Here is a 24,249-nt window from a genome sequence, read left to right on the forward strand (position 1 = left end):
GTTTGGATGGTTCTGGAAGAATTAAGTACTTTCCCATTGGATCAGTTAGGTCACATAAATAGATATTTTGAAACATTAGAATGAGTAATAAGATGTCACGTTGGGGTATGTTGTGAAATACAGTTGTAATAGAAGGTGTATATAAGTAGAGAGCTGGTACATTGGAGAATTGGTACTCCCCAGTCTCAATTATATCGTTTGTGGATAGACTTCTTTTCACAGTGATTGCATTGCAGTTCTATCTGTCCAAATGAAAAGAAAAAGAAAGGAGTCTTAACCATCTATTTCTAAAATGTTTCTGATATTCTGGCAATTACCATGTCAAGATGGATTGTTCAAGCTATTAAAAGAGCTTGTCATCTCTCACTTTGTGTGTGTGTGTGTGTGTGTGTGTGTGTGTGAGAGAGAGAGAGAGAGAGAGAGAGAGAGAGAGAGAGAGAGAGAATGAAGATCAAAGCCCATGAGATCATGGCTACTGCTGCATCTCAGGCCTTTTTAAATTATTCCTCTTTGGGTGATGCCATGAAAGTCAGCTTCTAGCAGTCTTGTGTCACTTTCTCATCATTCAATCATTTGATCAATGTCACACCAGAGTAAGGGTATTTATGCTATGGATAGAGTTGTGTCAGCCTAGGAAGTTGTCAAGGCATCATCCACTCTGCAGTAGAATATCCAACTGACAGCAATGACAATGACATGAGAGCATGTCTTAAGCCATCAGGCTCCAACTGGGCTGGCCAATTCAGTACAGTGATTCCCTGGGCTGGCCAATTCAGTACAGTGATTTCCTGGGGTGGCGCTATACAGTTTCGCATTTTGCATAGGGTTAGGAATTTAAAGAAAAAGAATGTCCCCGGCTTTCCTCACTGGTTATACTGGCTATTTAAAAAAGACCTTGTATATCTTAGGTATAATGCAAAGAACCTTTAATTCCCTTTATTTTGGTGTATGATTGATGGGTGTACTATGGGTTATAGAGTATACAGCTTGGCCTTACTTCAAATGTGCACCTTTCAAAAAAGTGCTAGCTCTACTTGGTCATTTTCACTTCCTGAACTTCAGAGGTCAGTTGTATAAAAAAGAGCCGATAACTTTTTTTACATTTTATATATTTGGTAATTCATTCATTGCACTTTCAGAAGCTGGTATTGTCTAGTCTGGCAAAATTCATTTTCCCTATTTTAATAGCTGCTATGTATGGTGTACTTTAGACTAATTCAGACTGATTTTTTAACACAAGGGAGCAGTCATTTTAGTTAGCAGTGTGCTTAAATCGTGTAAAATTTCCAAAAGTACAATATCCAAAAGAAATATCATCCACATTACATTAATGTAGCATAGAGATATGCAAACATTCTCTCTACTGTGCATGTTTTAAATGCGAACTACTTCACCTTACATACGTCACTCTCTCAAAAGTACATATTATCTGGTGAGCGCCACCATAAAGAAGATGTAGGTATTATTTTTGTATGATTTAATTATGTTTATATGGCTGAAACATTTAAGTCGCAAGCATCAAAACAATCCTTATGAATTATTCTCCTGCATTTTTCCCCACAGAACAGTATTTATGAGTGTCAGAGTCTCTAACAAGTCCATCCTCCCCCCCCCCCCATGATAAAAGTGAGCTATTTTAAGAATGTACATTACATTTTGTAAACATAGCAACCAATGTTATGCTGAATGACAGGAACATGAAACTAGCCAGAATTATTTCTGAGATATCAACAATGAATTTTACAATTAGAAAAGGGAGGTAACTCATCAGCTTCATAAAGGTCAAAGGTCAAATTGTAAAATATTTGCCTATTGTTTAATATGGAAGAAGCGAATTCACTTTCTCTTCATTTATTTTTTTATTTCATTGCAAATAAATGAAAAGAAACATTTTCAACATATATTTCTGTCACTTATTGCAACAGTTTTAAATTTAAGTTGACTCTATTCCTATATTCTAAGTCTTCTAATTTCCCCATAATTAAGGTCACTACTCACACAAACATACCTCATGGCAAATTATGTAAGCAAGAGAAAAATGATCATAATTAGCTTATTTTCATGCTTAAATGCAATATGAATGTACCATTTTATTCAGAACATCATACATAATTATATGAAAATAAAAAAAAATAATTGCAAACATTTTTTTATTTTCTTTAAGGTGGCGCTATACAGTTTCGCATTTTGCATAGGGTTAGGAATTTAAAGAAAAAGAATGTCCCCGGCTTTCCTCACTGGTTATACTGGCTATTTAAAAAAGACCTTGTATATCTTAGGTATAATGCAAAGAACCTTTAATTCCCTTTATTTTGGTGTATGATTGATGGGTGTACTATGGGTTATAGAGTATACAGCTTGGCCTTACTTCAAATGTGCACCTTTCAAAAAAGTGCTAGCTCTACTTGGTCATTTTCACTTCCTGAACTTCAGAGGTCAGTTGTATAAAAAAGAGCCGATAACTTTTTTTACATTTTATATATTTGGTAATTCATTCATTGCACTTCCAGAAGCTGGTATTGTCTAGTCTGGCAAAATTCATTTTCCCTATTTTAATAGCTGCTATGTATAGTGTACTTTAGACTAATTCAGACTGATTTTTTAACACAAGGGAGCAGTCATTTTAGTTAGCAGTGTGCTTAAATCGTGTAAAATTTCCAAAAGTACAATATCCAAAAGAAATATCATCCACATTACATTAATGTAGCATAGAGATATGCAAACATTCTCTCTACTGTGCATGTTTTAAATGCGAACTACTTCACCTTACATACGTCACTCTCTCAAAAGTACATATTATCTGGTGAGCGCCACCTGGGCTGGCTGATCCAGTACAGTGATTCCCTGGGCTGGCCAACTTAGTACAGTGATTCCCTGGGCTGGCCGATTTCAGTACAGTGATTCCCTGGGCTGGCCAATTCAATACAGTGATTTCCTGGGCTGGCCTATTGAGTACAGTGATTCCCTGGGCTGGCTGATTCAGTACAGTGATTTCCTGGGCTTGCCAATTCAGTACAGTGATTCCCTGGGCTGGCCAGTTCAGTACAGTGATTCCCTGGGCTGACCAATTCAGTAGTGATTCCCTGGGCTGGCCAATTCAGTACAGTGATTTCCTGGGCTGGCCTATTCAGTACAGTGATTCCCTGGGATGGCTGATTCAGTACAGTGATTTCCTGGGCTGGCCAATTCAGTACAATGATTCCCTGGGCTGGCTGATTCAGTACAGTGATGTCCTGGGCTGGCCAATTCAGTACAGTGATTCCCTTGGCTGACCAATTCAGTACAGTGATTTCCTGGGCTGGCTGATTCAGTACAGTGATTCCCTGGGCTGGCCAATTCAGTACAGTGATTCCCTGGGCTGGCCAGTTCAGTACAGTGATTCCCTGGGCTGACCAATTCAGTAGTGATTCCCTGGGCTGGCCAATTCAGTACAGTGATTTCCTGGGCTGGCCTATTCAGTACAGTGATTCCCTGGGATGGCTGATTCAGTACAGTGATTTCCTGGGCTGGCCAATTCAGTACAATGATTCCCTGGGCTGGCTGATTCAGTACAGTGATGTCCTGGGCTGGCCAATTCAGTACAGTGATTCCCTGGGCTGGCCAATTCAGTACAGTGATTTCCTGGGCTGGCTGATCCAGTACAGTGATTCCTTGGGCTGGCCAATTTAGTACAGTGATTCCTTGGGCTGGCCGATTTCAGTACAGTGATTCCCTGGGCTGGCCAATTCAGTACAGTGATTCCGTGGGCTGGCTAATTCAGTACAGTGATTCCCTGAGCTGGCCAATTCAGTACAGTGATGTCATGGGCTGGCCAATTAAGTACAGTGATTCCCTGGGCTGGCTGAATCAGTACAGTGATTCCCTGGGCTGGCTGATTCAGTACAGTGATTCCCTGGGCTGGCCAATTCAGTACAGTGATTCCCTGGGCTGGCCAATTCAGTACAGTGATTTCCTGGGCTGGCTGATTCAGTACAGTGATTCCCTGGGCTGGCCAATTCAGTACAGTGATTCCCTGGGCTGGCCAGTTCAGTACAGTGATTCCCTGGGCTGACCAATTCAGTAGTGATTCCCTGGGCTGGCCAATTCAGTACAGTGATTTCCTGGGCTGGCCTATTCAGTACAGTGATTCCCTGGGCTGGTTGATTCAGTACAGTGATTCTCTGGGTTGGCCAATTTAGTACAGTGATTCCCTGGGCTGGCCAATTCAGTACAGTGATTCCATGGGCTGGCCAATTCAGTAGTGATTCCCTGGGCTGACAGATTCAGTACAGTGATTTCCTGGTCTGGCTGATTCAGTACAGTGATTCCCTGGGCTGGCCGATTCAGTACAGTGATGTCCTGGGCTGGCCAATTCAGTACAGTGATTCCCTGGGCTGGCCAATTCAGAACAGTGATTCCCCTCTTATAAATCAACCCTTCTGCAGTAGAAAATAGGCCTCCTCAGTTGGATGGCCTTTTGTAGACAGGGATTACAAATATATTATAAATATGTGAGTAGTAAATAAATATATAGTTCTGTATGTAACTAATCTTTTTAATATTTAATATTTTCATTTACAATTCACAGGAATGTTATCAGGTTATGGATTTATTCTGCTAAAAGTTGTATCACTGTTATTTAAAATAATTATGAAAAATCATCAACTGTGGTCCAAAACCACCTTGTGAGTAAAATTTGGTCACAACTGGCTGTACACTATCTCTGTCAGCCAGTTATGTTTGCCACTCATGTGGTTAGATGTATATTGATAATGTTTATTTGAATCTTTCTTTTATAAGTTTCCAAGGATTGATCACAGGACTCACTTTTCATTTAGTCCAGTTGCTTTTACTTTTTATTCTAAACTGAAAATGTCTGACAACATTATGCACTTTTCTGCAACAACGGATTCCTTCATTGGTAATTTCTTGTTTTTACTTGAGATGCTCATTGCTTACAAAGCTTGTCATGTGATCAATTTTATTTTATTATGATACCCTTTCAAGTACATTTTATAATATAAGGGAGAAACTAGAATTGCTTACATACATTTTTATTTATGGTGACTGGATTTCATGCTGACATGAGCTGAACAATAATGTACTTCACAGTGGTCATCTTGATAGGTATTGTCAAAGTGGTCATCTTGATAGTTATTGTCATAGTGGTCATCTTGATAGTTATTGTTATAGTGGCCATCTTGATAGTTATTGTTATAGTGGTCATCTTGATAATTATTGTCACAGTGGTCATTTTGATAGTTATTGTCACAGTGGCCATCTTGATAGTTATTGTCACAGTGGTCATCTTGATAGTTATTGTCATAGTGGTCATCTTGATAGTTATTGTCATATTGGGTCATCTTGATAGTTATTGTCATAGGGGTCATCTTGATAGTTATTGTCATAGTGGCCATCTTGATAGTTATTGTCATGGATGGCCATCTTGATAGTTATTGTCATAGTGGTCATCTTGTTAGCTATTGTCATAGTGGTCATCATGATAGTTATTGTCATAGTGGTCATCTTGTTAGCTATTGTCATAGTGGTCATCATGATAGTTATTGTCATAGTGGTCATCTTGATATTTATCTTGGCAGCAATAGCCAGTAATTATCAAAGTGACAAACCCTAAAACAATAATTCTGCATACCAATAACTCTCTTCTTTGCATTGCATGCTATATCCAATGTGTTGAAAGTGGAAAAATCAACTAACCAACCAGTCAACATCTTTTGCAAATAACATACTTTATAATGATGATTAAATAATGAAGCGGTATTGTTTAGAAAATATGTACCATACACGAGCCTCTCTTAAATGTGATATCTTTAAAGTCCCCACCCCCACTTGAATGTTAGTTGTTATGCAACCTAATTTGTATGTAAAAAGTGCACAGATAATATATGATAACATATAGGTGTCTCCTCTGCGAATGTTAGTTTCAGGCAGCAAAATGCAAAACTGCATTTTCTTATAATGATGATCATAATATGTGTCTGGGCAATTACAGTCAGGGCTAGATGATCTTAATATGTGTCTAGGTAATTACAGTCAGGGTTAGATGATCTTAATATGTGTCTAGGTAATTACAGTCAGGGTTAAATGATCATAATATGTGTCTAGGTAATTACAGTCAGGGTTAGATGATCTTAATATGTGTCTAGGTAATTACAGTCAGGGTTAGATGATCTTAATATGTGTCTAGGTAATTACAGTCAGGGTTAGATGATCATAATATGTGTCTAGGTAATTACAGTCAGGGTTAGATGATCATAATATGTGTCTAGGTAATTACAGTCAGGGTTTTGTTTTATTTTGTAAGCTATTTAAGACCAAGAGTTTTCAGTCACTGTCTATATTAGTCCCAGTAAAACACAATCCACTACTTATGATTATAATATGTCCAGATAATTAGAGAAAAGATAACTTATTTTCCATATTTGTTTCCTTTTGAAGCAACTCCATCACGTCTTGACTTCATACAGGTGCCAAATATGAATGTAGACCTCAGTGTTACATCAGCTCAACTGCAGTGTACAACATCTAGCTGTACCTACCCATCCCCTTTGATACAGTGGCTCATAAAGGTATGTCAGTGTATTGGCAATAAATTGAAGTGATGTGCATTGGAGTTAATGCATACATGTGCATGTGATATTTGTGATAACATAATTTCAGTTGCACATTTACTGTATATAATGGGATATCACATATATTTGGACAACATAAATTAATTTTTGCTACTACTACTGCTACTACTAGTACTACTACTACTGCTAAGAAGAAGACGAATATGGCTGATTGCCAGATGTCATTGTTCTAATTAATGTAAAATAACGATTGGTCTCCGTTTGTAGAAAGACAAACAAAACAGCAAACAGGTAAATAAATATATAAAAAAATAAACAAAATACAAAAATTAAAATTAAAACTATGATATGTAATAATTTTATTACTCTAATTTTGAATGCTGTTTAATATTTAATAACTAATTTACATTTTGACACTCACATATAGAAGTCAATGTTTTTAAAGAGTTGGTTTCTGCTCTACAGCATACAAGAACACCCACATTTGTTGGTGTAACAGATATGTGAATACAAGTAAATGACCTTACACAGTACAAGGACAAAGGTTTATTATTCACATTAATTTCATATGATGAAAAGAATGATGTGTATTACTCAAATAGTAAAAGTGATGTGTTCACTCAAATAGTAAATAATGAGGTACTTTCCTCAAATTGTAAAATGAATAATTGATGGGACAGATATCATCCAAATATCTTTACACTCCCACAACACTGGGTATAACAAACCCCAAAATTAGCCCACGGCTAAAAGATTACATGTGTGGAAATACACAAAACACTCCCTCACTTAGCATATTTGGCAACCAGTCATACTGGTCAATCAAGCAGTCAGCATTACAGTTAGTCACTGACCACTATTCAGTTCCTTGGTCAATCAAGTAATCAGCACCCAACAATTGGTCAGCAGTGCCCGACCACCTGCTACTCAACCAGCAACACACTGTTCATTCAGCACTATGGCTGCTATGGTCAGCTTTACAGCTGCTGTGGTCAGCTTCAGTGGTCAGCTCCACATCTGGTACCTCGTCGACTCTGATCAGCTGAAAATAAATCTAACACCATGTATTATGAATGACACAGGCATCTGGTACCTCGTCGACTCTGATCAGCTGAAAATAAATCTAACACCATGTATTATGAATGACACAGGCATATATGACACAGGCATATATGATAACACGTAATGATGTTAAATACGGTAAACTACACATATTACATTATCAGCACAATAATTACAAAGCAATAAACAGGTTCAGAAGTGAACCTACTTGGGTCCAATAAGAATCCGATGGTACTAAACATTTCTTAATAAAATGCAACTTTATTGCTAATATAAATCTCCTGTTAAGTCACATAGAAGAATAGAAAATATTTGCATTATACTTCGCAAGCTGGAGTTACATAGATAATATACAAAAATAAACATGTTAGTACAATAGTTCTAACTTATACACAAGAAATTAATAAATAGCACATGCCTCTACAGCTGAAGATTTGCAAGTCCTTAAGTAGACTACTCACTGACAAAACATTCTGTAATATAGAGATTTCATCCTACAGTGAGGCATTTATACACAAACAATGTAACCCTACATCATCTGTGAACTAGATGAATTGGTTTTTTCCATCAAAAGCACTTCGCACATTTGGTATAGGATGAACCGAACTCACTGTTTCAAAATATTTGTACAATATACATAAATCACCCTCGAGTATCATTGAACACATAAAACAAAACCTGAGTACATATATTTAATTAATAAAGGGATTTATACAATTTTGTGACAGACTTCTGTCACAAATATCTTGCTACTTCTATTCCTCCACAATGGAAATTCATATCAACATGGGATTTCCAGAAGACTACATATGATATCTAATTGGTCTTAAATTAAACCTCCAATATGATTACCATTGTGATCATTTTATTTAGACTAAAAATATTGTTATTTGTCATCATTTTAAATGGCATCTAGTTGGTCCTAAATGAAAATGGTTCTAATCTTTCATCCATTATGACTGCCAGAACTACTGACTTCAAAATTTTGTTATTATACATAAATATAACAGAAGGTTTCAGCACTCAGCAGAGAAAAAAGAAGTTGTCTTTTCTTGAATTCCTGGAAAATCTTTTTAGCCAATAGTGCATCAGTCCCTTCAAAAGACTTGTTTTTTAATGGAAAAATTCCAAATAATGCATGTTATTGACCTGCTGCTGTTTGACTCATGTCAGCCAGGTGAGCAAAGTCAGGCATACTTTGGCCTCTTGTTTCCCCAAACACGGTACATACAATTATGTTTGCATTTATTTATGCCTATTGTAAACTGAGGTGTAGGCTTTTATTAGAGGGTAAAAAACACTTTTCTTCATTGCACACAACAGTCATGGTATACAGTACTTGTATTCTTTCTAAACCTTGCCATTAGGTGATTATGTTACAAGGCGTGGAGTGAAACTTGATTATCTTGCTGTTTCAACTGAAGTGATGACTTGCAACATTTTACCCAAATCCCCATTCCCCACAAGCATGAATAATGTACATCAGAAACAAAAGCAAGCCAACCACTGGCTGTTACTTTTTGGATGATGAAGATGTCTGATGGTGGACTTAAACATGCTTCTTTATCGTTACTTTTTGTGTGTTATTATATAATGTAACAGATTTTAGTTGTTATTGCATATCTATAAATTGGTCATGACTATGTATGACTCTTTATAATTACTTCTGACTTTAACTTAAGATCCTTTTTATATTTGTGTATGCTTTAATTTCATTTGTTTATGATCATGATCATGGTAGATGAAGTACAACTTTAGCACAGATTCGTGTATACTAAACTTGCTGATTTCATACCCAGATAAAGCACAGATCATGTATACTAAACTTGCTAATTTCATACCCATATAAAGCACAGATTCGTGTATACTAAACTTGCTGATTTCATACCCAGATAAAACTGAAACTTTACTCATATTCCAGGGTCAGTCAGCATCATCTCCTTATGAAGTCTATACAACACTTAATCCAACAGGGTCAGGAGGCTCATGTGTATTACCAGAACAAATCTACACAAGCACCCTAGTATTCCAACAGCACACCACATGGAGTGATAACAGTGACAAAATATTCATTTTCTCCTGTAGAATTGAGTATCCAGATTCCAACATGAACCTCATCACATCTGGGTCACAGACTATCCGATTTGCTGGTATGCAGATCCAAGAGTAACACACACACATGCACACACACATGCACACACACACAACATTGATAATAAGCTATATTTATATATGGACAAAACAAGCAGAATCTCATCTTTTATTGGGAGTGTTGTCTTGATTTCTAGCATGAAATAGTTCATTGAGATATAATGGGGCCATATTGTTTGAAACTTTGGCATAAGTCTATTCTTTCTCAAGAATATTTCTTGACTTAATGTTAACATTTTAATATCGTTCACTGCATCTGGTATGTTTTCAGTATCATCTAGGATGAATCTGCAAGCTCTTGTTTGCAAGTGGAATAATTTGTAAATACTATTGTCAGAAGTGTTTCCCCACATACCATTACAGTAGTCTAGGTATGTTGTACATATAATTTGTAATATATTAACCTAAGTTAAGTTGATAGATATGGCCGTATCTTGCTACATAACCACAGACATGAAATGACTTTATGACATATGACTTGAATATGTTCATCCTGTTGCAAATTGTTGCCAAGTGTCACTCCAAGGATTTTGTTGTGGGCAACCATTTGTGACTTAAGATTAAATTTGTTTTTTTCCAATTTTGCTATCTTTTGTTTTGTGGTAGTCATTAATGCCTTAGTCTCAATTAAACTACCTGTATTTGATGAAACCATGCCAGTCTAATTTCTGTGTGGATCTAATTTATTTATTTCAATTATTAATTGGAATTACAAAGTGTTCAGACTTTAGGATCTAGTGGCTGTTTGAAATTACTGTAAATTCATTGTGACATATTGACTAATAGCACATCATCAATAACTTTATTCACATTACCACTTCTAGTCATTCACAATGCTCAATAATTTTGGACTTGAGATGTAACTTTTAGGACTATTTAGTATTTCCTTCACCATGTTGGAAGTTATTGACAATATTTCACTTCCATTTTAGGGAACTAAATTGTATGATCAGTTTTAGAAAACTTGTTGGTTTTTACTCTTTTTAATGTCTTAGCTTAAGACCACAATGTGGTAATGAAATTAAGCAGGTAAATTTTATTGTCTAAGCTAGATGTTTGTTGTTGGAATTTTCATTGAAGGTAATATGATGGTGTATTAAGCTTAACAATGCATTGGGATCGAAGATCTGCCATCTGTTGTTCTGTATGTAATGGGATGAAGTTTATTTGAGAAACAACATTTATACTGACATAAAATACTGTCCCACTTTATAATCAGTGAATCACATGAAATGAAGAATATGAAGTCCTGACACAATGTCAGTAATTCACATTAACCTGTAGTTATTGCACAGCTACTCTTTTCCATGTGAAAAATAAAAATAATAATAATAATAATGACCTTATTTAAAGAGGGTAACACAATTAGCTAAGAACTAATCTAACTTGAGGCCCTCATACAGTGATGTGAGGTGTGATGTGATTTTGATTTTTAACGTAGCTTTAACAATTTTTCAGTCATATCGCTACGATGTCTGCAATGTGGCAGTTTATAGTGATGTCTAGCACTGGGCATCATGCCGCAGACATGTAGCATGATGTCCCACCCAGTCACATTATACTGACACCGGGCCGACCAGTCCTAACACTAACCTCTTAATGCTGAGCGCCAAGCGAGGCAGCTGTTAGTACCATTTTTGTAAGTCTTTGGTATGACTCGGCTGGGGATCGAACCCACGACCTCCCACATCCGAGGCGGATGCTCTAACCACTGGGCCACTGGAGCGGTTAGGCCCTCATACAAAGGAATTTATTTATTTTAGCTGCATCTCTGAAGCCACTGGATATATTGGGTTTGGAAGAAAGAAATAGAGTGGGCATTTCTAACCACAACTGGAATACTATTCCTGAGCAGAGTTCCAGAGTATTGGAAACTTTTTATAAATAACTCCTTATTTGGTTTGGGAATTTTATACTGTTTGGTAGACATGGATCACAGGTGGGGAGTATTACCAGGTAGCCTATACTGGAATAGTGATTGTAAATATTCAGGAGCACTATTATTGGATATCCTGTACATTAATTTGGCTTTTCTCAAACAGATTCAGTCTTTAATAGGTAATATTTTTAACCTATCAACTAAATTTTCCTTTGCTTCCTTCTTGATTGATATTATCCTTAATGCTCTTTTTTGAAGAAATGCCAGCTTTGTTATGTTTTTATCATTTGAATTACCCCATACTGTATTACAGTATTAAAATAGGGTTGTATGTAACTGTTATGAAATAGTTTTCTGTGCCTTTCAGGGAGAAAATATCTTATCCTACTGAGAAGCCATACACTTGAATTGACTGTTTTACTGATATGTTTGATATGTTCAGTCTATGATAGGTTATTATCTACCAGAACACCAAGTAGTCTGTCATGACAGACCATTTGCAGATTTTATCCTTCCATGTCAGACACAGTGCATCACTATCAAGATTTGTCCTTTTTTGCTGTGCTGAAATAAGTAATATTTTAGTTTTACCAGTATTTACCAGTATGCCATTGCATGTGCACCAGTTGTCCAGTTTGTTTATCATCATCATCATCATCATTCTCATGACCTAGTGTGGTCGTTGAAGCACTGTGCTGCTGAACATCTGACCAGTTCCCTCCACTTGTCTCGATCATGTGCCAATACCTGTGTCTCCGCAAAACTTTTCCTGGTCCATTCTGTGATGTTGTCAGTCCAATTTTTTCTCTGTCTACCTCTCCTTCTGCCACCCTGGACGCTGCCCTGCAGGACTGTTGTGGATAGACTGTTGGCTCTAGTGACATGGCCATACCATTTCAGCTTTCTCTTTTTGACGGTGGTGAGGAGGTCCTCATATTGGCCCACTTCGCGCCTGATGGTGTTACGCACTTCTTCATTTGTGATGTGGTCCATGTAAGAGATGCCAAGGATGGTTCTGTAGCATCTCATTTCAAGTGACTGGATTCTTCGTTGTAATTCTGCTGTCAGGGTCCATGCCTCACATGAGTACAAAAAGACTGAGTTTGTTTAGGGCATTATGTAAAGAAAGTCTGAGTTCATGCTTTGTGTTTTGGATGTCTGACAATATTGTGTCATCTGCATAGAGATCTGTAGATGATATTGAGTCTCTTAGTAAAAGTGGTAGGTCATTAATAAATAAAATTAATAGTAATGGACCTATAATTGAGCCTTGTGGTACTCCATATCTCATTGTTCCAGGTTCAGACAGAACATTATTTATGTAAACATGTTGTGTTCTCTCACTTAAGTATCAAGTAAACCATCTAATTGTTCTTTCATCGCATTGGTAGATTTTCAGTTTCTTCAAAAGGATTTCATGATCCACCATGTCAAAGCTTTCCTGAAATCTACAAATACAGATCCTATTATTCTACCTTGGTCTAGTGCTTGAAGCCATTTATCAGTTAGGTAGATCAAGGCAGTCTCACAGGAATGTTTGTGTCTAAAGCCTGATTGATTAGGGTGTAACAGCAAGTGTTTGGTTAAATATGACATGAATGAATCATGGACATGTTTGTCAATCAATTTTGACAAGTTTGGTAGTATTGAGGTTGATTGGTAGTTATCAGTGTCATCCTTAGAACCAGATTTGTGAATCGGAGTTTCTTTTGCAGTTTTCCATATTTTGGGGACAGACTATATGATAAGACTTCATCCTTCCATGGTGTGACTTTCAAACCATTCTCAAGACTAACACATCCTCACTAGTCCTTTTCTTTTTCTGGTTGCAACCATCATTACGGTTAATATTTGAAGAAAAATTGCCATCACTTAAAGTCATACATCATTGAACATTTTAATTATGTGCATCATTTTTACCATGTGAAATTACTTACATCAACTAGTGTTTCTGTTTGAAAATGGCTCTCTCTCAAGTTATTTTTTTGGTTCCATTTTTTGTTCATAGCCTTGCATTTTGTTTCTTTTGCCAGAGGGTGTCAGTGAAGCATTTATTGTATTTGAAGCTTATTTTATTTCTTTCTTTAGCTCAGCATTTTGTTAATTCCTATCCTTGCTGATTCTTTTTATGTGTACTCATCTTGATTCTGTTTTATTGCTTTAATAGAGGAATGAATATACTTGATTTAATCTGACTTTATAAGGAGTCCTTATTTTCATTCATTCATGTGTGTGTGTGTCGTGATTGAACACCTCTTGTTCTTAAAAGTTAGTACAGAATGATATTTGTATTATTATTAATGGTTTGTTGACTAATGAGTCACCCTCTATAAATAAAGCATTATTATTATAATTATTATAATTATTATTATATTCCATTCTGCCTGCATTTGATACAGGATTATGCTGCACAAATTTAGCTTTTAAAGAAAATAACAAATGATAAATGAAATGTATTTTGGGTGACAGAGACCTGATTCAGATATTGAAATATGACCTGTGACTCAATTATTAAAGGTGTCAATAATAAAAGTTGGATTTGATTTCTTTAAAATAGCAATTAATGAATGATGACAGTGAGGAGCCATTTCACAAATGTCTACAACTTTTCCTTCTCAGTTTGAATAAGGAATAGAATCAAAAGGAAGATAGCATTTACAAACTGAATTAGGCAACTTGAAAGATGAATTAAAAAGACTTGTGATATAACTTTAATATAATTCATTATGTTGATGTTCTGGTTCATTCTTTTGGTTCATTATCCACAACCTTGCACAGAATTATCTTGCAGTTTTGCCCCATGATTTAATTTATAATGAAATGACTTTATAATCTTGCTCCATTGAGACAGTTATTTTGCAGGCAAACATCATGTAATGCTTTATGTGGTGTTGTCATCAGTTATTGATAGCAGGATGATGATATTATTGTTGCATTACTACTTTAAAAACATAGCCCCAAAATGTTTTAGCAGACTTGCCATCTGATTTGTATCTTATTGTATCAGTAATCAGCACATGAAGTATTGCTTACAGTCATTGCTGGGTATCATCTGAGATGAAATCTGATGGGAGACACTTAAAAGATAATGTTTTATTACCATAGCATGTGAGAAAAATGGACCATTGGTAGGATGGTAACAAAGTAAAAAATATAAATAAGTGAGAAAATGTTATGTAATGGCATCACACTTAATTCCAATTGTATGGGTTAAATTCACATTTAATTAAGATCCATGTATCTCAGAGCTGTTACAAAGTAGATCCATTAAATACTTATGATTTATTATATTACGTGGCATTTTTGTAATTAACCCCAACCCTCCTAACTTAAATTGTATACCCCATATCTAGAAAACACCTTTTATGAAGTTGAGGGGATGACAGTGTTTATTAGCCTTTTTACTACAGGTCTAAGAACCCATACTGAAACTAAACACATGGGTTTGACAATACCCATAATGGGCTCCTCACAAGTTAGATGCAAGATTTTTTATTTAAGAGCACAGGTTATGTCACCAGTTATGTGTGTTGTTTAAATTGTAAAACAAGTAATTGGTTGTTTTTGAACTTTGAATACTTTTATTTTTAAAACATTAAAAGTACAAAAAGGGGATAGGTACCTGGTATGGGGAAGAATGGGATCTAATCATTCACTTAAATGTGTGTATGTAAGGAAAATCAAAGATTTATTTTGCTTCAAATAGAATATTTCTTTCAGCTGTTAAACTTGACAGTTATACAAACTTAGTGAGTATATGTTTACTTACTTGAATTAAAGATGATGACACAGATCTCATTCATCCTAGGTATTATGGATTAACCCCAAAACAAACAAATGACATTTAAATTAGTAGCCAGCCTTATTTTTGTGTTTAGAGCAGTCTTCACCTTTTAAGTGGTCATGGTTACAAAAGATTAAATAATGTCAGTGGAGTTTGTTTAGGTTTTGCAATACAGGCATTTATAGCAATTTTGTTCTGAACAATCTGCACTTTGCGCCTATGTGTAAGTGTTTGCATAGGATCTAATCAAGGTGAGTGGTGTCTATACCGTATCTGTTTTTGTGATGCTGATGTTCATAGCAGTATCACTGGATGCAAATTTGCTTGGTACAGTCTCAGTGCTACAATAGTATTTAATTAGTCAGTTACTAAACATAAACAGTATTGTCATAAAAATGGCTAAGTTCATCCTATTTTGTTAATAGGCTACATTTGTCTCCTACTTATGCGTCAGTAAGATATTTCATATTGAATTATAAAGGTACATTTTTTATGTACTTGAATGTTTTTCAACTTCTGTAAGTTTTGAGAATTTGAAGTATAATTTATATTTAATCATTTCAGTTAGAATAACAGAGGCATTTTTACAGCAAAACAACCAGAACATCACATCCACCCTGACTGTCACCTCTGGAGAACAAGTTACCTTGACCTGTGTAACAGGAACCAGTCGACCTGCACCTAGTATAGGCTGGTATATAGGATCTCGGTCAATGGGCAGTGGAACCAGTCTGATCTTCACTCCCACTAACACAGACCACAATGAAATGATCTACTGTCAGGCATACAACACTGACCCAAATCTTAAAGTTGACTCCAACAAACCCATTTTGTTTGTTAGAGGTATACATACATATATATAGGTGTTTTGTTTGTTAGCTCTACTTCTCATAAACAAGAAGAGCTTATGGGATGGTCTGTTGTGTGGCATGCGATGTCCATCTGTCAGTTAGTACAAAACTATTGTCACTATGCCACCAAAACTACATGGAGGACTGCCATCAAACTTTACACACACATTCAAACCATGGTCTGATTGGTTCTAAATAAACATTATGTTTCTCAAACATCCAATATGGCCACTACAGCAGACGGCTTGAAACTCTACTCCTTGTGAGTGGATGGTAACATCAATATTTTTTGCAAAAAGACATTTTATGAGGTCTGGTTGATTGTAAACAAAAATGATGGCGATCTATACTTTTTCCATTGTATTCTCTGGAAAAGGATTGAATATCATGGAAAACCCTGGAAAACTATGGAAATATAAAATATTCTGCAGAATTGAGCATGGAAACCCTGGACATTGTGCCTGGAAAATGCTGGACATGCCTGGAAAATGCTGTACATTTTGGACAGACTTTTCAACTTGAAACTAAAGTATTATTTCAAACCTATGATCAATATATACTGAGAAAAAGAGGAAACAATTCAAATAAACAAATGAAACCACACAAACATACACACCTGACCCCTGCTTTAAAAAGACAAACCACAAGTGTTAAAGTAGTACATAATTTGTTGTATGTACAAACGTATGTAATTAGATGTTGATGATCCAATAAATATCATTATACAAAAATGTTGGTTTAACACAAACTATACATGTATGAAAAGATATCCTGAAAAAATAGTTAAATCTTGACCAGAAAATACTTGGTGCATATACAACCATTAATATGTCCAAATCTGTTCACCACATGAGCTTGACAATACAATGTAGATAGCCAGTTTAGTCGCTTTCATGATGATTGTGGAGAATAACACCATAAATATCAATTTCAATTTCAACGACGATAATAGGTTCTTGAAGACACTCGGTCCTAACTACCACAGCACCTTCCTTAAAAGTAGATTACAGTGGGAGAGAGAGCGTATTATGTATTTGAAGAAAGCAAAAAAAAAGATTTAATAAGCACTATCATAGAGAATCACAATCAAATTACTTGATATCTGACATTCTGAGACATTTCGTTTCTTCATGTTGATATCAATGCATGTTATTATCTAATTAAATTTGCATATGGACCTAATACAGAAAGATTGGTACATCACTGAAGTATGGAAGTATACAATAAACAGTCTGGAAGTATATAGAAACAGATGCAGAAATTATAAGACATATTTATATTTTTCGTACACACTAAGCTTTTTGCTGTCCAAGTATTTCAGTTATTGGTTGGACTCGCATGTCATATTTATTAAAATTGAAAACTACACATCTCTTTACCATTTTCTGTATATGTGTAACTGGTTGGAAGAACAGAGCCTGATGCTGAAAGAAGCTGACCTGAGGCAAATACCTGCTTTGAATTATTGTGCGCTATACCCAAACCAAAATTGCAAGCTTATTGTTTAAGGTTATGGCAAGCTTTGTTATGTAAGCTTGCGGCACGCTTAGATTTGAAACCACGCAAGCTTGCCAATTTGCCAGTTACAAGCTTGCAAGCAAAGCTGACCTATCTAGCTGCATCAGAAGAACTGATATGGCATCAATTAAATTATTCTATTCATGGTCACATACCTCTATTTTTCTAGCCCTTGATGTGCAAAAAGTATGTAATATTAAATATTAAAATGTGGTGAACATTAATTAGCATGAGATCTTAACAATGAAAGAAAAGAATGAAGTCATCAAATCATTTAATATTTAATCAGATAAAAATATAAGAGCATATGAATCTGTGTGAGGAAACTCTTTATACTTTTGTTGTCTATTGCTTTAGAAATGTTCTACTTATTTACTTCCATGAAGAAATCCATTTTGGTGGAGGCTGGTGTCAAATGGTTAGGTTCCCTCTCTCATCTGTCAAATTGATAAACTATTAGGTGAAAACAAGATTGTTTGCCATTTGGATTACTCTGAACCAACTCTTCTAAACAAAATCCTCAGAATAAAATTCTGCATCCTCCTCTGCTTCGGGTGTGATTCATATATATGATCCACTGAAATGGATTACAAACCAAGTATTTACCTCTTTGGCAAAAGCATTTCATTTGCAGTTCAACATTCCAAAATCACTTATCTAGTCCAAAAAATATCAATAAGTGTTATTCAAGATCATCCATTAATGAGCTCCTAAATTTTAGTTTTACCAATTTCATTTTGAAAGGGCTTTGACACACGTCAGACAAATGGCACTTCAGAACTTTATATATTAAAAAAATGGGTTGAAACTGATTAGGTACCTTAAGACATTTTGAAATATAATAACAACCATCTTCTTTGAGAATGAAAAGAATTAAATGTAACAACCTCTGAACAATTGTTGACTTTGATATGCGAGAGGAAAGAAAGACCCTAAGAATAACAGAAATGAGATTCACAAGTGTGCATTTAATTTTGTAATCTTGTAACCCTATTGTTGAAAACTGACAGCACTGCATTGATTACAGCAGTTTGGCAAGTGGATCAATAAATAATAATGGTCTTCAGAGTTGTCATCTCAATCATTGGGTGAAGGAACATTACAAAATCATTTTTTGATGTATTTAAATTGTAAAAGTGAAACAAAATGTTACAGTCCTAAAAACTGGCAAAATACAACACTCTTGAGTTTACTCACAAACATGATAACTTCGTGACGTCAGATTATCTCTCGGGTTATAGGATCAGTTACTGCACATATACTGGTTCTGTGGGCAACGAAATTTACCAAATTAACGAGCTAAATTGTGACAGTTCAATTTTGAAAATTGCGCCTAGTTTCTTTTACATGAGGCTACAATGGTTATTTTATGTTCTTGTGACTCAAATATGTTGTGTGTATATTAGAGTTTGTAAACCAGTCTGCTGATCATAAACAGGGAGAAGTAACCACCTTTAAAGACTCAATACCAAATTAAGTCTCTGTCGCAGAAAACCACATTTCATCTTCCATGATTTGATTTGATTTTTTTTAAACAATCAAAATTCACAACGCTCTGTTCTTTATAGAACGTTGGCAGAATGGGATGCATCTCTCTCTCTCAAAGAAAAACAAAAATTTTATATATTTTTACAAAAATATTTAGTAAGTAAATAACCGACAATTATTTTTTTCTCCTGGCAGCAGATTGTCCTTGAAACAAATATATGACGATTCTTTCAAAAACTTAATGCCAGAAGTTAATATTACAAGATTTACAGAGACTATATTTGATGGTGCATACATTGTTGTTAAATAGCATTTACAAGTACTTGACATCAAGTATCTTGCTGTATTAAGTTAGTCTGTAAATAACATTGCAGTCAGAAATTGCTATCTATTTTACAGGATTTTACTAAATGGATTACTTTATCAGTCTTCTGTTCCCTGACAAAATGACTGCATAGCTAATTGAGTGTATAATCATTTATAGAATTTTCTTTATGCAAAAAAACTTAATTGTTTTTCTAACATGTATAATATTTGTAAAAATTTGAAAAAGAGAAAAAAGACATTTGTAGAAAAATAACATTTCATAATTTGTCTTGGTCAAGAAATAGTTCAGTTTATTTTTAAATATATTAATAATGTTCATAGTTAATTGAAACATAGAGAAATGTTGTAATAATATATTTTTTTTATGTATGGGTACAAGTAATTCAAGTTCTTGTCATTTTGCAACACTGAAAATGTATATTATTTTAAACTCAGTGCTATAAATAAAAGCTAGATTACCGGTAACATCTTTTAATTTGGCAGTGTAGTTTCTTATACTGAGCATGATCTAGTTACAACATATATTCTTCAGCATTTCAGGAAGTACTGATCTCATGCAGAACTGCCAACTTTCAACTTTCATGACTGATTTTTGCAAGCTTGCACAAGCTGACATCAAGTATTTTAGATTTTGCAAGCTTGTAGACTTAGAAAAAGTCCTTTTACAAGCTTGAACTTTAGATTTTGCAAGCTTGTAAGCTCTACAGACTTGGAAAAATTCCTTTTGCAAGCATGCACAAGCTTAAACTTTAAATTTTCCAAGCTTGCAGACTTAAAAAAATGCCTTTTGCAAGCTTGCACAACCCCAGCTAGCTTGTCGTTAAGAATGCATTTTGCTTTGGGTATGTACCTTGACACTTATATGATATCAGTGTTATTCATTTGTGTTGTGAATGAATTTTGTTTTGTCACTTTCGGAGAGTGTTTACTGTACATCAGAAATCCATCCCGAACTATTTTTGATGATGAAAGGAAGTCTTCTTTCTTGTTGGAGCCAACTTCATTCCAAAGAGATTTTTTCTCATAATTATTTAGATCGTTCTTCCTCACTTCACCCTTTATTACATGACACTGTCTAGCATTATCAGAGCTTATCTTGTTATCTAAGGTGCCAGAATTTACCATCTTTTGCATGAAATTTTTGGTCTTTTGAACCATCTGGGAAGTCAGAGACTTTTCTTGCAACTCTATTCTGTGCCAGTAGATGCCAGAGTACATCTTTGCAATCATTCCCTGTCCCATGAATAGTGTTCATGATTTCCCCATTGTATGAGTCAAATGGAAAACATGGCCATCCCCAAAGTGGTCCCCATCTCTCCACCAGTGAAGTGATGTGGGTCATATTATGCACATTCATGCATGAATCATATAGTTCACTGTCATTTCCAACAAAGGTTTGAAGTAGTTTATCAGCCCTTTGTAGATCTTATGAAGCAATTCCTTCAAATGTATATTCCTTCAACTAAGCAGCTGAAGTGAGATACAATTAAGGTAGGTGATTCTTCAGGCATGGAAATGAGTAAGATACAATTAAGGTAGGTGATTCTTCAGGCATGGAAGTGAGTAAGATACAATTCAGGTAGGTGATTCTTCAGGCATGGAAGTGAGTAAGATAGAATTAAGGTAGGTGATTCTTCAGGTATGGAAGTGAGTAAGATAGAATTAAGGTAGGTGATTCTTCAGGCATGGAAGTGAGTAAGATAGAATTAAGGTAGGTGATTCTTCAGGCATGGAAGTGAGTAAGATAGCATTAAGGTAGGTGATTCTTCAGGCATGGAAGTGAGTAAGATAGAATTCAGGTAGGTGATTCTTCAGGCATGGAAGTGAGTAAGATAGAATTCAGGTAGGTGATTCTTCAGGCATGGAAGTGAGTAAGATAGAATTCAGTTAGGTGATTCTGCAGGCATGGAAGTGAGTAAGATATAATTCAATTAGGTGATACTTCAGGCATGGCAGTGAGTAAGATATAATTCAGGTAGGTGATTCTTCAGGCATGGCAGTGAGTAAGATATAATTCAGGTAGGTGATTCTTCAGGCATGGAAGTAAGATACAATTCAGGTAGGTGATTCTTCAGGCATGGAAGTGAGTAAGATACAATTAAGGTAGGTGATTCTTCAGGCATGGAAGTGAGTAAGATAGAATTAAGGTAGGTGATTCTTCAGGCATTGAAGTGAGTAAGATACAATATTCGGTAGGTGATTCTTCAGGCATGGAAGTGAGTAAGATACAATTTAGGTAGGTGATTCTTCAGGCATGGAAGTGAGTAAGATACAATTAAGATAGGTGATTCTTCAGGCATGGAAGTGAGTAAGATAGAATTAAGGTAGGTGATTCTTCAGGCATGGAAGTGAGTAAGATAGAATTCAGTTAGGTGATTCTTCAGGCATGGAAGTGAGTAAGATATAATTGAGTTAGGTGATTCTTCAGGCATGAAAGTGAGTAAGATACAGTTAAGGTAGGTGATTCTTCAGGCATGGAAGTGAGTAAGATAGAATTCAGGTAGGTGATGACTTCAGGCATGAAAGTGAGTAAGATAGAATTCAGGTAGGTGATTCTTCAGGCATGGAAGTGAGTAAGATAGAATTCAGGTAGGTGATTCTTCAGGCATGGAAGTGAGTAAGATACAATTCAGGTAGGTGATTCTTCAGGCGTGGAAGTGAGTAAGATAGAATTCAGGTAGGTGATTCTTCAGGCATGGAAGTGAGTAAGATAGAATTAAGGTAGGTGATTCTTCAGGCATGGAAGTGAGTAAGATACAATTCAGGTAGGTGATTCTTCAGGCGTGGAAGTGAGTAAGATACAATTAAGGTAGGTGATTCTTCAGGCATGGAAGTGAGTAAGATACAATCCAGGTAGGTGATTCTTTAGGCATGGAAGTGAGTAAGGTACAATTAAGGTAGGTGATTCTTCAGGCATGGAAGTGAGTAAGATACAATTCAGGTAGGAGATTCTTCAGGCATGGAAGTGAGTAAGATACAATTAAGGTAGGTGATTCTTCAGGCATGGAAGTGAGTAAGATACAATTCAGGTAGGTGATTCTTTAGGCATGGAAGTGAGTAAGGTACAATTAAGGTAGGAGATTCTTCAGGCATGGAAGTGAGTAAGATACAATTCAGGTAGGAGATTCTTCAGGCATGGAAGTGAGTAAGATGCAATTCAGGTAGGTGATTCTTCAGCAATGGAAGTGAGTAGAAAAGCAACCAGTTTTGCAGTTCAGATGCCCTACAGTGGTTGTAAGTTTTGGTAATAGGTCTAGGTCATCTGTGAATGAAATATGGGGGTTCTATTCCATGCAGACTTTTGTCAATTTGTTTTGTTTAGTCCCCAATACACCGTGGCCTTGACGAATGTTTATTTTCAAACCATAATTCAAGAAATTTCTTGGCAACACCTAACAGAGGTCTATGCATATAATCTATCACCACATTTGTTGTTACAGAGAACTTTGGTAGACACAACCAAACACTTTCTCCATAGAAACTCTCTGACCTGTTCTTTGAGCTGCTATTGCACTGGCTTTGACATTTTTATCAGTGTGAAGGGTGGCTGCTACATCCATAGCTGGATATGCTCTTCAATGACCTTAACCACTGGGGGTTGTTTCACTTTGTTCAAAACAGTACAGACAACCAAAGGCACCATTGTGTTGTGTCATATTCAAAAGATACGCTCTTGCTTGAAGATCCATGGTACCTTTAATCAACATAGCTTTGGAATATATCTCCTAACTTTCAAGTTATAATGTAAATCCATAGGTATATACCTCCTCACTTTCATGCCTGAATGTAAATTCATGGGTATCTACCGAGTCTAACAGCTCAAGTACCAGTGGCTTCAAAAACATCACCATATTTGATTTGCTAGCTCCTTGCCAAATACTCCATAAGATCATATTTCTGCAATGGAAATGCCCCTTAGGTGGGAGTTCGTTTATCAAAAGGTATACAGGCCATAGTGATACTAATGAACTTTTGGATAGAGAGATACCATCAGTAAATAATGACATTGTTATATTGTTAGACTGGAACATAAAGCCTCCTGGCTGTTTCAGTTTTTTATCATCATTACCAGACTTGATATCTGAGAGTATTTCACTTTCTGGCATCGAATGGCTCTCTTGTACTAAATTCCAAATCTCAGGATGTTCAAATATTTCAGCAAGTTGTATGTTGATTTTACTAGTCACAAAGTACTTTTGACTATCTGGATTAGTTGCACCTGTACAACCCAAAGTTTCACACATTTCTTCTTTATCTGGGTACAGTTTTTTGCAGTTCTCACAATAAAAATGGTATGAGATACTCCTTATTGAATCCACATTTTTCCTTCAAATCTTTGACACTTGTCAATCCTGTGTTTGCTAAAAGAAGATGCAACTGAATAAAGTCCATCAAGTCACCTACTGCAGCATTTGACAAATTATGTCTTGTTGCCAAAGTCCCAAGGGCAATAACATGTTCAGACTTTGTGATTTCACAACAATATATATCTTGTTATGGGGCATTGACATAAAATGGTGGATCTGTGACATGGGATAGGTAAGACTGAGTTGCTTCATTCACCTGAGGATACTGTTCATCATCTGAACTTGCTTCAAACTCTATACTTTCTTCTGA

The 24,249-nt window shown here is 35.7% G+C and overlaps 2 protein-coding genes across 3 annotated transcripts in view; one reads left to right on the forward strand and one right to left on the reverse strand.

The window, feature by feature from the left end:
* Positions 1-24,249, forward strand: part of LOC149773290 (uncharacterized) — a 77,811-nt gene that overhangs the window by 20,094 nt on the left and 33,468 nt on the right. For both annotated transcript variants that reach the window (XM_089946523.1, XM_089946522.1), the window contains exons 4-6: positions 6,439-6,569; positions 9,556-9,784; positions 16,013-16,291. In XM_089946523.1, coding sequence (XP_089802649.1) covers positions 6,439-6,569; positions 9,556-9,784; positions 16,013-16,291 — 639 coding nt within the window. The remainder of the gene's footprint in view (positions 1-6,438; positions 6,570-9,555; positions 9,785-16,012; positions 16,292-24,249) is intronic.
* LOC149773291 (uncharacterized) lies at positions 16,308-24,249 on the reverse strand. Its single transcript, XM_089946466.1, has 6 exons — positions 23,381-24,249; positions 23,240-23,350; positions 22,997-23,048; positions 22,787-22,855; positions 21,817-21,878; positions 16,308-21,057 (listed from the first exon to the last, which is right to left on the reverse strand). Exons 1-6 carry the CDS (start codon positions 23,874-23,876, stop codon positions 20,732-20,734), a joined length of 1,116 nt encoding a protein of 371 aa, XP_089802592.1. The 5' UTR covers positions 23,877-24,249; the 3' UTR covers positions 16,308-20,731.

Source organism: Sinohyriopsis cumingii, unplaced genomic scaffold, assembly GCF_028554795.1.
Source record: "Sinohyriopsis cumingii isolate HCF-2022 unplaced genomic scaffold, ASM2855479v2 utg000695l, whole genome shotgun sequence".
NCBI classification, from domain to species: domain Eukaryota; kingdom Metazoa; phylum Mollusca; class Bivalvia; order Unionida; family Unionidae; genus Sinohyriopsis; species Sinohyriopsis cumingii.

Excerpts from the sequence above, each read along its gene's own strand:
- LOC149773291 (XM_089946466.1), bottom strand. The coding sequence starts at position 23,876 with ATGTGTGAAACTTTGGGTTGTACAGGTGCAACTAATCCAGATAGTCAA. Across the intron at positions 23,351-23,380 it reads GGAGGTATATACCTATGGAT|ATTCCAAAGCTATGTTGATT; the intron begins TTACATTATAAC and ends GTTAGGAGATAT. Across the intron at positions 22,856-22,996 it reads AAGAAATTTCTTGAATTATG|GGCATCTGAACTGCAAAACT; the intron begins GTTTGAAAATAA and ends CAACCACTGTAG.